General features: G+C 37.2%; 1 protein-coding gene and 1 long non-coding RNA gene across 6 annotated transcripts in view; both read right to left on the reverse strand.

Annotated features, from left to right (window-relative positions):
* Nucleotides 1-3,742: 3,742 nt before the first annotated feature.
* Nucleotides 3,743-6,828, reverse strand: LOC118765967. Its single transcript, XR_005001879.1, has 2 exons — nt 4,668-6,828; nt 3,743-4,331 (listed from the first exon to the last, which is right to left on the reverse strand). It is a non-coding gene; the product is annotated as an uncharacterized LOC118765967 (long non-coding RNA).
* A 2,453-nt stretch (nt 6,829-9,281) lies between these two features.
* The window catches only part of LOC115219172, a 33,579-nt gene continuing 24,464 nt past the window's right edge, over nt 9,282-18,396 (reverse strand). For 4 of the 5 annotated variants that reach the window (XM_036508901.1, XM_036508900.1, XM_029789280.2 and 1 more), the window contains exon 6: nt 9,282-10,143. In XM_036508901.1, the coding sequence (XP_036364794.1) occupies nt 10,132-10,143 (12 nt within the window). In that variant the 3' untranslated portion in view covers nt 9,282-10,131. The remainder of the gene's footprint in view (nt 10,144-18,396) is intronic. The other variant, XR_005001878.1, reaches the window with a different exon arrangement.

Below are 18,396 nucleotides of genomic sequence, written 5' to 3' on the forward strand. Positions count from 1 at the left end.
CAGGGAGAATGACAATTATGAAAGCAACATCAGATACATTGAAAAGGAGAATTTCTTGGACTGTATGGCTGGGCAGGAAGCTGGTGGTGCCTTGCTGTCTGGTTAGTCTTTGAAGGGATTTTCGGTTAGCAGTGGAAAGTTTGAAGGGGACGTTGAAGAAAAGTGGGAGGATAATGGGTTCATTAGGTAAAATTTTATTTGTAAAATACAGATAGTGGGTTCATTAGGTAAAATTTTATTTGTAAAATACAGTTGCTTTGAATTTGCTTCAGAATGAGGTCTATGTTTGTGATGGTTAGTTAGGGGTGGGGGCACTAGGAATGCAGCTTGGGTGTCCAGAGGCGGCAGCCCGAAAAAGTCTGGGAACCACTGGTGTAAACAAACATGAGGTATATGTGTTTACTGTGTATGTGTTAGTGCCTTCTGTATACGGGTGTGTGAACGTATGTATATTCGTGTATTTATGTGTGCATTTGCCTGGAAAAAGATATGCGTACGTATTTTTATCTGGTGTATGCGTGTGTGTACACACACATACACAATAGAGTCAATGCTATCTTCATAAATATTTTCTCATGAATTATTTACCTCCCCCCCCCCACACACATCATTATTTCACGGATATTAAAGGTATGTCAGCATCCAAGTTCCCCAGTTTTATCCAGTGTATCAGTGAAATACTAAAAGATGTTAGCTTCACATTGATGGATATTGGTATGTTACCATTTATGTATAATAAAAAGAACATGGAGAAATTGACATATAAACATCAATTTATTAAAACAAATCCAATTTCGAACAATATCAAACTCATCATCATCATCGTTTAACGTCCGCTTTCCATGCTAGCATGGGTTGGATGGTTCAACTGGGGTCTGAAGGCTGCACCAGGCCAGTCAGATCTGGTGGTGTTTCTACAGCTGGATGCCCTTCCTAACGCCAACCACTCCGTGAGTGTAGAGGGTGCTTTTTATGTGCCACTGACACAGGTGCCAGACGAGGCTGGCGAACAGCCACGCTCGGATGGTGTTTTTACGTGCCACCGGCACGGAAGCCAGGCGAGGCTGGCACGGCCACGATCGGATGGTGTTTGTTACGTGCCACCAGCACGGAGGCCAGTTGATGCGGTGCTGGCTATGGCCACGTTCGGATGGTTCTCTTATGTGTCACCAGCACTGGTACCACAAACTACAAATTCTATTGATGTGGATCGATTTCGATTTGATTCTTTGATTTTCATTTTCACTTACCTCAGCAGGTCTTCACAAGTAGAGTTATGTGTCTCAAGAAGGAAGGTATGCACAGGTGGACTGTGCACAGGTAGGAGCCATGGGTTATGGCCTCACTTGCCCTCCTACAATTGTTTCCATGTCCAATCAATACAAATTAGAAAAATTAAATTAAAGATTCATATTGAAAAATAATTGATTGAACACTTCATCAGGGTCAGAACTTGATTGAAAAAGGAACTACATCCTAATGTGTTGATGTATCCTTGGTAAACTCGGCATTAAATTCAGATATGCACACTTCTGAATTCTAATGTATTAACCCTCCTCCCCCGTTAATTGTGTATATGCAACTTTGTTTTAATTTATTTTTACACCTGCGTTTGTTAAAGTGCTGAAAAACAAAGGAGCCGTTGGGTTGCCTAAACGATATCTTAATACAGTTAATTGTAATTAAAAACTTTTATTCCAAATTTTCAATACTACTTCTGAGCCAAGCAGCTACTATGTGTTGATGAAGAGCAATAATCCTGAAACTAGTCCACAGATGTTGTTTTGCGCTGGAGCGGGGATACTGAATTCCTGGTTCGAAAATATAAAGACAGATAATGGGTCAAATAGCCAGCTAGAAACGATGTTTTCTGGGGTCAATAAACAGTAACAACGTCCCTTACAAGACAGCCATTAAATTTTACTTTATATATATATGTATATAGTCATGCTTTTGGTATTTATGCGTGCAAACATGACAGATGTGTGTTACTGTGGTTGCAACAACGTCGCAGGGAAGGCGGGGTCGAGTGGAAATTTTACATTGGATCGAGGTTCAGTGGTGTTAGGAGGATAAAAAAGGAAAAGTATACTTACGTAGACGGATGTGTGTGTGCACACAACCATGTATATGGACGAGCGTAGGGAGTTACAGGGGATGCATAAGGCTGGAAACTCAGCCTATGTTCTGCATAAGCATCAGAAACCCTATCCTTGGTTGTGGGGCAGCCAGTGATTTGAAGTTTACAAGGAGGGTGTACCTCTGATGGCAGCAATAAGATAGTTCATATTTCCTGTTGAAAGGCAGGATGTGCCTAGAGGGCAGCTTGTAGGGTTTTAGCAATTACAGAGTGGAACGGAAATTGTAGGTGCATGTTCATGCAGTGGGACTGAACTTGAAACCTCATGGTAGGGAAGCAAACTTCCTACCACACAGCCACACCAACAAATTTTAGTAAATTTACTAAAATTATGAAAATTAAAATGTAGAAAACATATTTGAGTGAAATGTCTTTATTAATGCTTTAAATGAAAGTTTAGAAAAATAGAAATATTGACAGGAAGGAACAATATGTAAGTAATAGTGTTATAATATCACTACCAAGATAGCCAGTTAGACTTGCTGCAACATGAGTTTGTAATTATCATAAGAAAAATTCTTTTTCTGATAATATAGTAAATGTATTTTGAACACTATCAATGCAGTGAAATGTATATAAATAGCAATGGTAAAACAGCTGGGTATAATTGGAAGCCTCTTGAATGTATGCACATTTCTCCTTTCAATTTATATATATATATATATTTTAATAATTAGAACAGTTCAAGGCAGAAAATTAGCAGACTCATTAGCATATTTAGTAAAATGGTTAGCTTTATTTTGTCCGTCTTTATGTTCTGAGTTCAAATGCTGCTGAGACTGACTTTGCCTTTCATCCTTTCAGGGTTGTTAAAATAAGTACTAGTTTAGTACTGGGGTCAACAGTACTAAAGAGAGACTTACCCTCTCCCCCTAACTTGCTGGCTGTATGCCAAAACTGGAAATCAATAATGAAATTAGTTATAAATCTTAGCTATAATAATTTATTATAATTATTACTTCACTCATTTCACGAATCTTGAAAAGATAAAAGGCTAAACTGAATCATTTAATAGTCATGGAAATATATACACACACACACACAACATTAAAGGCCTAAATTTTACATAATCCATAGTTTAATTGTTTCATTATGATAAGCATCATGCAATGCATGACTGAATTAAATAAAATTCAATCAAGTCATGTTATGTTACTGGGTTAAATACATTGAGGCAGAAAAAAAAAAACTCTGAGGTAATTCAGTGCTTTGTGATACTAGAGAAAAAAAAGAAAACTTCTTATTTAACCTCAATAATTATGAGTTTTCTATATCCCCAATACTCCTTAAGAAAGTCCTTATCTTCACTAGAAAGATCTCCCCTTTAAGCATGACAGACTGGTATTATTTTAGCTGTTAAGAGTGCAATTCTATCCTGCAATGTTAATTATTGGAATTGAAAATTTGGATATAATTTTGATATCACTCACTATGAGCTAACCAAACTCAGCTCAGATAATTTAGATGGATTATTTATCTTATTTGAACTAGAAGCAAATTTTTGTGATTAGGCAGCAACTACATGATGACTCTCTCTCTCTTCACAATCACCAACTAATCTCTTTCTGAATTAGAAAATCTTTACTTAAATTTTTTTTTTTAAAATTATGATTTATGTATCATCATTGAAAAAAGTATTAAAATTGAAAAGTTCCTTGATCTGACAGTTTAAAATTTTATTTTTATTACCCCTCTCATAAATATAACGAAACTTTATATTACATATATATATATAAACATCTATTTATCCTAGATCCACAATAACTAGTTTAGCTAGAAAAATTTTAGAATGTTTTTAATCTTTTAGCTAAGGAAAAAAAAAGGTGGAGGCACATGGCTTAGTGGTTAGGGTGTTGGACTCATGATTGTAAGATTATGGTTTCAGTTCTTGGACTAAGTGATGCATTGTGTTCTTGAGTAAAATATTTCATTTCATGTTGTTTCAGTCCACTCAAAAATGAGTATTTCCTGGGATGGATTGACATCCCATACAGGGGGAGAAATATATGCACCATGAGTCTCTATGACTCAGGAAAATTTTTTATCCTTTATCCTAATGAAAAAAATCTTTAATGATAACTCAACTTACTATTAATGTTCTAATACAAAGTGGAGATGACAAAGTTAATAAAATATATCTGTAATGCAAAATTTCCAACAAAAATACAGTAAAGATTTCTTATTCGACTTACTCTTTTACTTGTTTCAGTCATTTGACTGCAGCCATGCTGGAGCACCGCCTTTAATCGAGCAACTCAACCCCGGGACTTATTCTTTGTAAGCCCAGTACTTATTCTATCAGTCTCTTTTGCTGAACCGCTAAGTGACGGGGACATAAACACAGACACACAAACATACACGCACACATATATACGACGGGCTTCTTTCAGTTTCCATCTACCAAATCCACTCACAAGGCTTTGGTTGACCCGAGGCTATAGTAGAAGACACTTGCCCAATGTGCCATGCAGTGGGACTGAACCCGGAACCATGTGGTTGGTAAACAAGCTACTTACCACACAGCCACTCCTGTGCCTAATTTCAAACAGATTATTGCTTCTTCTAATGCACACAAGCTAAATAAACTAGTGAACACCTTTCTACCAAGAACAGCAATCTCAGTAACATCAATAATTTACCACTCAACAAGAACTGTTTAGCTAGTACAGTCTATAAATTTACTGTTGACAAATCTTTATCCAGAGTCTATATTGGTATGACTTCAAACTTGTTCATATATAATCTAATTTGCACAGCAATTCCTTTAGACATTGCAACAGAGCTATCCAAACATCACTAGCTAAATATATCCATGCCATAAAAAGTAAATCTTTTCCTTATAACATCTAGTGGAATATCCTCACCAGAGCTAGACCCAATTCTGAAAAACCATGTGATTTTTGCGTATATGAAAGCTTGGAAATATTCTCTAAAAACAATTTTTTAAATAAAATAAACTCCATCTTGCATTCATAGAAAGCACCACAACCACTGCCCCTTGTCCTTGAGATCACTCTTTAATTGGCATGATTTCCATTACCATTTTTGCCAACAATCATCCATGCTTTCATTACTAACATTTGTTGCTTTTTACTGACATCCATCACACTCTTATCGCTGACAATTCCAACAGTTACTCTCACCACTTGCACTTAATTTTTGACTGGCAAATATGTAGCTGCCATTTACACCATGCCATCTTTATTTCCCTTTTTACAAATTTTCTTTATTACTACTCATTATTCTCTAGCACTAGCTCTCCAGTTTCTCACCCCTATTGTCAATGCTTTCCTTCTCTCCCTCTCATTCAAGTCAATGTAGAGCAGTGAAGATCCTGGTACAAGTACAAATATTACAATAAAGTACATTCAGAAAACTGTGAAGTGGTGGATGAACAACGGAGACATTGTATAGCAAAGAAGATAGTCTTGTCTTGTCAAGAGCTTAACAGCTTTTCTAGTGTTAGTGCCAGGAAAAAATGCACCTGGTACATTCAGTAAAGTGTCTGGTAAGGGCGGCAAGCTGGCAGAAACGTTAGCATGCCGGGCGAAGTGCTTAGCGGTATTTCGTCTGTCGTTACGCTGTGAGTTCAAATTCCGCCAAGGTCGACTTTGCCTTTCATCCTTTCGGGGTCGATAAATTAAGCACCAGTTACGCACTGGGGTCAATGTAATCGACTTAATAACTATGTCTGTCCTTGTTTGTCCCCTCTGTGTTTAGCCCCTTGTTGGTAATAAAGAAATAGGTATTAAATAAAGCATCCAATAGAAATGCTCAAATGAAAATGAATGAGTGAAGCATAGTTTTTGGTCATTCCTTGGAGAGAAGTAACTCCAAATAAGGGCTGACACAAACATTGATAACCTGTTCAACCCATGCCAGCATGGAAAGCAGATATAAAAAGGATGATGATGATGGTATATTTTATATGTCCCAGATTCTTGATTAAGCATTTTCCCAAGCTATTCTTCCCCAGGGTTGAAGCTTCCATTTACTGCCTTAATGTTTTCAGTTTGAGTGAGCTATTAAATAAAGTCTTAGGCACTGTCCTTACTCCCACGACTAATTGTTACAAAATAAATAATAAATACATATTTTTTTAGACGTGAGAACTGACGAATAAGTTGAAATCCATATTTTTTCAAAGTTAGAACCATTTTGTTCAAATAGGCTATTAATGCTTTTGCAAGAAGACAAGAACATTACTGAATCATGTTTCCTTCTTGTAAACATTGCAAGAAACAATCATTACTTGTGAGAAATTATTGTCATTATTATTATTATCACTGAGTTCTGATATAAGCACAAAGCTTATTATTACTATTGTTATAGTGGTTATATGTTGATATTTTCATGTTGATTTACCTTTGGTTCATTATAAGCATAAATTTTTGTATCAATGCAGAATAGCTTGAAAAGTTAACAAAAAATGTAAGGTTCATACTTCATACACTCAATCCCAATATCCAGCTGTTACTTATTAACTAACAGAGAAGATGAATGATTACAAAGAAGAAATTCTTTCTACTATAGGCATAAGGCCAGAAATATCGGGAGACAGGGCAAGACAATTACACTGACCCCAGTACTCAACTGGTACTTATTTTACGCTGGGCGAAATGCGTAGCCATATTTCGACTGCTGCTATGTTCTGAGTTCAAATTCCGCCAAGGTCGACTTTGCCTTTCATCCTTTTGGGGTCGATAAATTAAGTACCAGTTATGCACTGGGGTCGATGTAATCGACTTGATCCGTTTGTCTGTCCTTGTTTGTCCCTTCTGTGTTTAGCCCCTTGTGGGTAGTAAAGAAATAGGTACTTATTTTATCAATCCTGAAAGGAAGAAAGGCAAAGTTGACCTCGGCAGAATTTAAACTCAATGCTAAGATGGATGATATGCTGCTGAGCAATTCGCCTGGTGTGCTAACGATTCTGCCAGCTCAATGCCACCTTAGGATAACTAATAAAATATGACAAGTGTGGTGCTGGCAAACAACAGTTACAACCCCTTTACTTTTAATCACTTTGTGAAAGCTTTTACAAATGTCCAGAGATAGAGTGTTTTAAAAAGAAACAAAATTATTAAAAAATTGTTTCACTTCTCCTTTTTGAACACCTTCACATAGCATGGAGACAAGGATATTGATGTTGTCTTTCAGCTTGTAATTTCTTCTCACACTAAATCAGAGTCCATGAATGAATATTGGGGAAGGTTACAGCTTCTTTTGTATCTTATTACTTTTGAGAACTTCTTTCAAAGGTTTGTTGTTGTTGTTGTTTAATCCCAGCGCAAACCTTACTGTGTTGATCAATGATCAAAGATATTCTAGCCTTAATCAGTGTCTCAGGACACTATGCGATGTGTTTCTTCACTATCCATAATTCAAAACTTGTTTTTTTTCAAACTAAGCATTTCCAGTTTGTTCCTGATATTTTTATTTTGATTGTTATGCAAAATTAATAGAGTACTCAGAAAAATGTTGTGAGTACAAATTTTCTGAAAGCCAACTTGCTTTCCATCACTTCCAGGTTTATACAGGAGTTGAGAAATATATTAGGAAATCTCTCAAGGTGACTGTACTCTCATATATAAATTTGCAGTCTTTTCTGAAGTAAGGTATTAATATTTTAGTTGCTATCGCTTTAACTGTTGTAAATAGTTCTATGTAATAGGAAGAGAAAAAATATTGAAATATCTCAATGCTCTTTTTTTAAAATTTAATGATGCATAATATTAGGTTAAACATATGATCAATGAGGTTCCATCTGTGACCATCTGTCTGAATATTTAAGACGACAATGTAGTCAATATAAATAATCCCTGATGGTATCCTTTTTCATTTCAGGTGGTAGGATATGATGTAAGGGCAATTTGAGTATAATTTCAAGCAATGAATACATAGATGTTCCTCTCGCTGGTTGGCACAATATAATGAAGTAATGTGTGAAGGTGATTAGTATAGTGTAAGAGTGGAGAAATGTAGTAAAATACATTTTAGTATGTGCTTAGAATAATCAAAATAATTTCAGACTTGAATGGATATTTGAATTGAATGAAACAAATGAAAAAAAACCAAGTTACTAATATTAATTATTTCCTCATTTCTGGGACAAGGTCCAACATTAGTTGATAGAATCAAACTTAGCACATGCTTGGTATTTATTTTGTTGATGCTAGAAATATAAAGTTAACACTGCTACACTCTCGGAGTGGTTGGTGTTAGGAAGGGCATCCAGCTGTAGAAACTCTGCCAAATCAAGACTGGAGCCTGGTGCAGCCATCTGGTTCGCCAGTCCTCAGTCAAAATCGTCCAACCCATGCTAGCATGGAAAGCGGGCGTTAAACGATGATGATGATGATGGCTGACAGCTCAGAATCAAGGGTTGAAGGAAGAACAGCAACAGCTGAGAAGAGCTCAGTGTGGTTATGGGTGAAAAGGAATGGAATACAGAAAGCTGCTAACTGTAGGCGGAAAGAAAGTGCAAGTCTGTGTGGTGTTCTTTGCCGCTTAGCAATAAGCTCACTCAACGGTTCCGAGTTTAATCCCCATTAAAGGTGCATTTCAAAACAGTAGGACATTGAGGAGTCATGACAGGAATGAATGGGCCAACGGAGTTCTTTCTCTGAAGATTTCTCCTGTTAGCCCCATAAGTTTCCATTTACTAAACTCATAAACTTCTTTTCCCTATGTCACATCAAAATCCATAAATGAATACTGTGGAAGATTTTAACTTCTTTTGTAGCCAATTACATGCAAAGACATTTTGGTTGTTGTTCTTTAACACACTTCAGTCTTGGTTGCATAGACTAATGACCAAAGACATTCTAGCCTTAACTATTGTGCTTTTTCAAGGTTATTTAGGACTGTATCATCAAATGCCTTCTTTCTTTTTGAAGACAGTAGAAGTATTGTTTAAAGGAATTTAGCTGCTATTTTAAGCAGATTAAGTGACCATGAAGAGGCTGGCTCCCTCGTGTCTGTACTTGTGAGAAGAGAAACGGCATAAGCCATCTCAGCATTGAGAAATAGAAAATATCCATATTTTTACAATTTGGACCATGGTGCCCTATATTCTTGCTGTCACAAACCATAATTCAGATTGCTATCTTTCTTCATAAAAACATACAAATCAATACACAGGTTTTTATTTTTAGACTTTAATTTTATGCCAGATTGGTTGATGAATACTTTCCTGTTGTTATATAGTGCTTTGTCTACTCCTTTTCTGCAGTCAAAAAGGTAGCATACTGGACTAAAAACTTTACAGAAAATAATTTCATCATTGGGGGTAATCTTCTATCTGGACAGCTCCTGTCAACTGTCCTACCCATGCATGCATGGAAGACTGACATTAAAAGGAGATGACGATGATGATGATGATGATGATGCTGATGATGATATGCTATAAGTTCAAGTGCTGCTAAAACTGATTTTGTCTTTCATTCTTAAGAAATGATGAAATAAGTGCTAAGCATGAAATGAGATCATGAAAATCAATTACACTCCTTCCTATACTCTTTCACTTGTGCCAATGTATTAAAACTGATAAAAATAAGTGAAACCTTGATGCCAAATTCAGAACTTGGCACAAGGATAATTTTAAAATGTATACACAGAAAATGAGACAGTAACGCAAGAATAGTTAAGTGAAGGCACTTGCTTTGTAAAACTGCAAGCAATGTTCATCATCATACAGCTGACTTGCACAGAATCAATATTCAGGTGGTTTTTTTACCAAAACTATCGTAAGGATAAATTTATATCTAAAAATGACCTGTCTAAGTGTGTGTAAAGAGAGATAAAGAAAAGATGCTGGACATTTTGTATTCTGGTAAATGGTGAAATATAACTTGAAGTTGGTGGTAGTGCTTTTGAACAATGATTGCCATCACTAACAGCACCAACATGCCATTGAAAACATCTGTTTCACAGAAGAGTGAAAGTCAAAATGCACCCAATATTTTCAAGGTTGTGTGATAGTCACGTATTCATTATCCCGATTCCTGAAAGCAAAAGAAAAAAATATTTTAATATGCAGTAAGTTGAAAAAAGTATAAGAAAAAGACAATTTTGCTGTTATTTTAAAAGTTTATCACCATTTTTATTTTTAGAAAATTGAAGCTGAGCGTGATCATTACCAACGTCGCTTCATGCACCATTTGTGCATGATCGTTACCAACGTTGCTTCACTGGCACCTGTGCTGGTGACACGTATAAAAAGATTCGAGAGAGGTCATTGCCAGTACTGCCTGACTGGACCCCGGGCCGGTGGCACATAAAAGGCACCCACTACACTCTTGGAGTGGTTGGCATTAGGAAGGGCATCCAGCAGAAGAAACTCTGCCAGATCAAGATTGGAGACTGGTGCAGCCATCTGGTTTGCCAGCCCTCAGTCAAAATCGTCCAACCCATGCTAGCATGGAAAGCGGACATTAAACGATGATGATGATGATGATATACATACAAGATATTATTTAACTATCCTTGTTTTAGTTTCCTAATTTTATCAGTGAAACTATTATTTACTAGTGTATCCATGCCATCAGAAATGATGGCATGAAAATGATATGGAAAATAAAATTAAAATAAAAACATTACAATCTTTATCCCAGTAACTGCTTCAACACCATGTTTCTAGTGAAAACCCTACCAGCAATGAGTTCGCATTGTTTTCGATGGTCCTTTACCAACATTTTAATGTTATTATAACTTCTACTTCTATTCAATGCAACATAAAGTTGTCCATGGCTGAATACTGGTGATGGTAGGATGATACCAACATTATTGAAGTTCTGCCCTTGTGATTTGTTTATAGTCATTGCAAATGCTGGGATAACAGGAAGCTGTTGTCTACTCATACTAAAGGGAAGGATTGTCTCACTGTCATTGTCTGCGCTTCCATACAGTAGCCTGCTTATCGAATACATAACTGTACAGAATATCCGAATAATGCAAGTTCCATGCATTTTCATTTGTTTGATTCAGAAGATACCAAGCTGTTAGTGGTGTGTTCTTCTATGTTGTTCTCTCAAGTGCCTGTTTCTCTTGACCCTCCTCAAATTATTTAAGTTGCTCTTTTGGCTGATGGACAGGCAGACAAATAACTGAATGAGATCTGTCATGCATTTTATTCTCAAGCAGGTGCCACATAATTTCAGGAGCACTCACATACCTACCATTTACATAGTTGCATACTTCATCATGCTCAATATTTCAACATAAATGTGAGCAATGAATTTATGGCAGAGATATTTATTGTAGGGCACCACATATCAGTTGTCTATTGCATGGTTGTGAACTCAAACTAATGCCCCTCAACATCGTCTGTACAATGGATAACCATTTGGGTTTATCCATGTCTCTTGTTGATACTCCTTTGGAAATTCTTTAATTTCTTGTTATTTTCTATGCAGGGAGCAATAGGGTTGAGATCATAGGGCCCATGGATCATGCACCTTTTCACTGTTTCATGAAGTAATGGTTCAGTGACAGGATCCGGAATCTTGTCACAGACAATTTGATCAATTTTTTTTAAGATCATCCAATTTATCATCAGGGTGCAAAATGATCAACAGATGGGCATGTGGTAAGCCCTTCATTTGAAATTCAATGGTGTAGCAGTAAGCAATGACTCGTCCAAATATATGTTTCTTAGTGATGTCATTCAAGAGTTCATGCAGCTTTATACTGAATATATGGGCCACCAAGTCCGGTCTGTGTGATGAAGTTTGGCTGGGAAGTAAATTCTCTAATTTCTTGCCAATTAGGATTGCATGTTATTGTGAGGAAGATATCAGGAGGACCATATATGCGCACAATTGCCATGGCGTCTTGATAGCGCTCATGCATATTCCTAGGAGAACCTTGAAATGATGAAGGTAAGATAACTGTGTATCCTACTAGAGCATTTGCAGCATTCCGTAAATGATCAGCAAGACCATGGTACTGTTCAACTTTCAACCTGTGTTGATGGTTCTTCACAAAATTTATATTGTTACTTTAGACTTGCAGGTAAGAGTCTATTGCCCATTGCTGGAAGAGCTTCATGGATAACTGGGTTGAACTAACCATCTCTAACTGCTGCAAGAGATACTTTATGTTGAAGCATTGTAACATCTTGCCTTGAGTTTGCTCTATTTTATTATCAATAATATGTGGTTGCCAGCCTGGCTCTCTTTATGGAAAGAACAATACATACGTTATTGGGTTGAGGTTGGGGCTAAGAATGTTCAGACTGATCACAGGGACTTCACTGTTTCTTGGATAAATCTTGAAATCTCTGTTGAATGGTGACTTGCCGTCAGTATTGCTGAAGACCATAGCTATTTCATTAACTGTTGGTCTATTATATTCCCGCTCATAATAAATAGATTCAGCTCAGAACACATCTGTAACAAAATTAAGCCATTGCTGTTACGATTTCCCACGCCGTGTCTTCCAATCACACCCCATGTCTCATGATCTTTACCAACTCTAGCATTAAAATCGCCTAATATGATAATTTTATCCTTGTGTGGAATTTTGTCGATATTTTTTCATAGATGCATACTCACATATACACACACACAAATACATATTCACAAACATATATCTATACACACACACACACACACACAATTGATAATGCAATATGCAAACTACTATATACTTAAATGTATATTTATATACACAAGTCAACATGTGCACACACACACAAATATATACATGCATACACACACACATGGGTGCTGGTACCATGTAAAAAGCATCCAGTACACTCTGTAAAATAGTTAGCATTAGGAATGGCATGGCATCCAGCTGTAGAAACCACGCCAAAACAGACAATTAGAGCCCTGTACAGCTCTCTGGCTCGCCAGTTCCTGTCAAACTGTCCAACCCATGCCAGCATGGAAAACAGGTGATGATGACGATGGCACCTATACATAAACACACATAGCTTAACTGGCATTTTGTAGGTTATGACAATGAATGTTCCAGTTGATCTGATCGACAGAACAAGCTGGTCGTGAAATTGATGTGCAAGTGGATGAGCATCAGCCGGACATGTGTTCCCTTAATGTAGTTCCCAGGGAGATTCAGTATGACACGATGTGAAAAGGCTGGCCCTTCAAAATACAGGTACTACTAATTTTTGCCAGTTCAGTGAAATGGAACAATGTGAAATAAAGTGTCTTACTCAAAGACACAATGTGCCACCAGGAAATGAACTCATGACCTTTGGATCATGAGCTGAATACCATATCCATTAAGCCATAATTCATCATCATCGTTTAATGTCCGCTTTCCATGCTAGCATGGGTGAACAAACACATAGATATATACATACACCCACATAAATATACATACATACATTTATATGTATTCTCTTTTTCTCTTTTTACTTGTTTCAGTCATTTTGACTGCAGCCATGCTGGAGCACCACCTTTAATCGAGCAATTCGACCCCGGGACTTATTCTTTGTAAGCCCAGTACTTATTCTATCGGTCCCTTTTGCCGAACCGCTAAGTTACGGGGACATAACCACACCAGCATCGGTTGTCAAGCAATGTTAGGGGGACAAACACAGACACACAAACATACACGCACATACATATATATATACATGTATACGACGGGCTTCTTTCAGTTTCCGTCTACCAAATCCACTCACAAGGCTTTGGTCGGCCCGCGGCTATAGTAGAAGACACTTGCCCAAGGTGCCACGCAGTGGGACTGAAGCCGGAACCATGTGGTTGGTAAAAAAGCTACTTACCACACAGCCACTCCTGGGATTACCCTAGTTTCCACATTCTTAAAGTGCTTACACACATCCATGTACCCATGCAACTATACTCACACATAAATATACATAGAAAAAAAATTTACCATTCATTTAGTTGTATGCATATACACATACACAAGTGTGAGTGCATGTATGTATAAACATAATGTACCAGGTGTGTGTTATTTATTCATATTGTACTTATATCTCTTCTTATAGGATGTGATTGTTCTGGATAGTTTGTGTAAACAATTTGTGACTGTTTCTTTTTTGTTATTATGGTTTTTTTTTTTAAATTTTAGATCATTAAAATATTCAGAAAGCAATATCGTATGAGTGCCTCTTGAGTCAGAGATAGAATTTTTATGTGAACTGATTTTCTTTTTTATTCAATTCACACATGGATGCACATGTCAATTGAATAGATATGTGCATTTTGACTGCGGCCATGCTGGAGCACCACCTTTAATCGAGCAACTCGACCCCGGGACTTATTCTTAGTAAGCCCAGTACTTATTCTATCGGTCTCTTTTGCCGAACCGCTAAGTTACGAGGACATAACCACACCAGCATCGGTTGTCAAGCAATGTTAGGGGGACAAACACAGACACACAACACACACACACACACATACACATATATATATATATTATATATATATATATATATATATATATATATATATATATATATACATATATACGACGGGCTTCTTTCAGTTTCCATCTACCAAATCCACTCACAAGGCTTTGGTCGGCCCGAGGCTATAGTAGAAGACACTTGCCCAAGGTGCCACGCATTTTTATGTGAACTGATTTTCTTTTTTATTCACTTCACACATAGATGCACATGTCAATTGAATAGATATGATTGTGAAACAGAGATGTCATAAGTGTGTGTAGGCACTAGGAATTGTAGGTGCGTTTATGTTTTCTCATGACTGTATATGTTCATATGGGTAGCATGTGGAACTTTAATTGAAGTGTGTGTGTGTGTGTGTGTGTGTGTTAGTATGCATGATGTAGATAAGTGTGTCCATGTGTTAGCAGAGTGTATGTGTACACTGCTTAATGTGCTGGTGCGTACTCTGATGTGTATAAATATATATATATGCACGTATATATGTTCTTGACATCATAAAAATTTTATGAACTTTTGAGTGAATGTGACATAATTCTTATTTAGAATAATATATTTCAAAGCACACACATAAAGCTATAAATAATAGCATGTGAATAATGGGTTGAAAAACCCTTTTGAATAGAAAAAGGTGGACAGCTGCACACATGCTAATATTCTTTTATTCTTTTACTTGTTTCAGTCATCTGACTGTGGCCAAGCTGGAGCACTGCCTTAAGAGGTTTTAGTTGAAGAAATCGACCTCAGGACTAACCTTTTTTAAAACCTAGAACTTATTCTATCAGTCTCTTTTGCTGCACAGCTAAGTTACGGGGGATGTAAATACACCAATGCTGGTTGTTAAGTGGTGATGGGGAAACAAACACAGAAACAAAGACACACACACACACACATACATATATATCTCTATATATATAAATGGCAAAATGTCTGTGTGTGTGTGTGTGTGTGTATCCTTTATACAAATCCACAAATTTTCAGTTAGAGGGCTCGCACTTTCTATGGTCATTCAAAACTGTCCAAGGGTGGTCATGCACATCTTTACATTTCCCCAGTCACCCCACAAATCCATTAAAAAATCAATAGAAGTGACTTTTTTGTGAATTTTCTATCCAAAACCCAATCAAAATGCCTGAAACTTGATACGCCAATTGAATGCCAGCTAGCTGTATGTGATTGGTCGGAGATTTGGACAGTACTCGCGTGTATGTGCGCACACATGCAGCTGTATATGCATGCACTAGCACTATGACCTGGCTTTGCCGGGTCATAGTGCTAGTTGTATATACACCTGATGGACTTCTTTCAGTTTCAGTCTACCAAATCCACTCACAAGGCTTTGGTCGGCCCGAGGCTATAGTAGAAGACACTTGCCCAAGGTGCCACGCATTTTTATGTGAACTGATTTTCTTTTTTATTCACTTCACACATAGATGCACATGTCAATTGAATAGATATGATTGTGAAACAGAGATGTCATAAGTGTGTGTAGGCACTAGGAATTGTAGGTGCGTTATGTTTTCTCATGACTGTATATGTTCATATGGGTAGCATGTGGAACTTTAATTGAAGTGTGTGTGTGTGTGTGTGTGTTAGTATGCATGATGTAGATAAGTGTGTCCATGTGTTAGCAGAGTGTATGTGTACACTGCTTAATGTGCTGGTGCGTACTCTGATGTGTATAAATATATATATATGCACGTATATATGTTCTTGACATCATAAAAATTTTATGAACTTTTGAGTGAATGTGACATAATTCTTATTTAGAATAATATATTTCAAAGCACACACATAAAGCTATAAATAATAGCATGTGAATAATGGGTTGAAAAACCCTTTTGAATAGAAAAAGGTGGACAGCTGCACACATGCTAATATTCTTTTATTCTTTTACTTGTTTCAGTCATCTGACTGTGGCCATGCTGGAGCACTGCCTTAAGAGGTTTTAGTTGAAGAAATCGACCTCAGGACTAACCTTTTTTAAAACCTAGAACTTATTCTATCAGTCTCTTTTGCTGCACAGCTAAGTTACGGGGGATGTAAATACACCAATGCTGGTTGTTAAGTGGTGATGGGGAAACAAACACAGAAACAAAGACACACACACACACACATACATATATATCTCTATATATATAAATGGCAAAATGTCTGTGTGTGTGTGTGTGTGTATCCTTTATACAAATCCACAAATTTTCAGTTAGAGGGCTCGCACTTTCTATGGTCATTCAAAACTGTCCAAGGGTGGTCATGCACATCTTTACATTTCCCCAGTCACCCCACAAATCCATTAAAAAATCAATAGAAGTGACTTTTTTGTGAATTTTCTATCCAAAACCCAATCAAAATGCCTGAAACTTGATACGCCAATTGAATGCCAGCTAGCTGTATGTGATTGGTCGGAGATTTGGACAGTACTCGCATGTATGTGCGCACACATGCAGCTGTATATGCATGCACTAGCACTATGACCTGGCTTTGCCGGGTCATAGTGCTAGTTGTATATACACCTGATGGACTTCTTTCAGTTTCAGTCTACTAAATCCACTCACAAGGGTTTGGTTGGCCCAGGGATATAAAAGAATACACTAGCCCAAAGTGCCATGAAGTGGGATTGAACCTGGAACAAGCTTCTTACCACACAACAATGCCTGTGCCTATACATATAAACATATGTACATGCATGATCGTTGCCAGAGTGGCTATCTGGCCTCTGTGCTGGTGGCACGTAAAAGACACCATTCGAGCATGATCGTTACCAGCATCGCCTTACTGGCACCTATGCCAATGGCATGTGTAAAGGATTCGAGCGAGGTCGTTGCCAGTACCGCCTGACTGGCCCTGTGCTGGTGGCACGTAAAAGCACCCTCTACACTCTCGGAGTGGTTGGCATTAGGAAGGGCATCCAGCTGTAGAAATTCTGCCAGATCAAGATTGAAGCCTGGTGCAGCCATCTGGTTTGCCAGCCCTCAGTCATTCGTCCAACCCATGCTAGCATGATGATGATGCATATATACACATGCTCACCACACATAATGATGATGACCATTAACATTTTAATGTCTACATTGCCATGATTGCAAGGGTCAGATGGAAATCGTTTGAGCAAATTTTCTATGAAGCCTTACCTATTTCCATGCTATTATTAGACATGTTTTCACGGAAAAATTGGAATGAGCAACACTGCTTTGAAGACAGTGAATCTCATTTACAAATATCACAGTCAAAACAGTGAGAGAAACACACACACACATATGACAGGCTTTCAGGTATTGTCCACCAAATCCCCTTATAAGGCTTTCATTAACCTGGGCTTTAGTAGAAAACATTTGTCAAAGGTGCCACATAGTACGACTGAAGCCAAAACGATGTGGTTGAGAAGCAAACTTCTCAATCATACAACCTTGGCTGCACCTACCATTATGCCTCCTTCTGTGTGTGTGTGCATATGCATGCGTGCATGCATGTAACTGCATATATGTAATCAGGTACTGTAATACTATGTTCCTGTCACTGCTGATGATCTGTTAGATATTTTAATGAAGAAAATTAAAAGAGTAATTATTTTTTTTATACTCTAATAAAGTAGGATCATTTTCCATTTATCATTATCATTTCCACTAACCAATACTCTATATATTATGTTGTGTCTGGGGAGAGCCATTTTCTTTTTGTGCCTTATTATTTAACACACTCACTGGTAAAATTTCCACTTTTTTCCTTATTTTTATTGTCCTAAAATTTTTATTGCGTCTTGCAAACTTTTCAATAGTTTTGACTCTCAAAAATATAGAAAGGTTTGCAAGACGCAATGAAAATTTTAGGACAATAAAAATAAGAAAACAAGTGGAAA

The sequence above is a fragment of the Octopus sinensis genome, linkage group LG14 (assembly GCF_006345805.1).
Source record: "Octopus sinensis linkage group LG14, ASM634580v1, whole genome shotgun sequence".
In the NCBI taxonomy this organism is placed as follows: domain Eukaryota; kingdom Metazoa; phylum Mollusca; class Cephalopoda; order Octopoda; family Octopodidae; genus Octopus; species Octopus sinensis.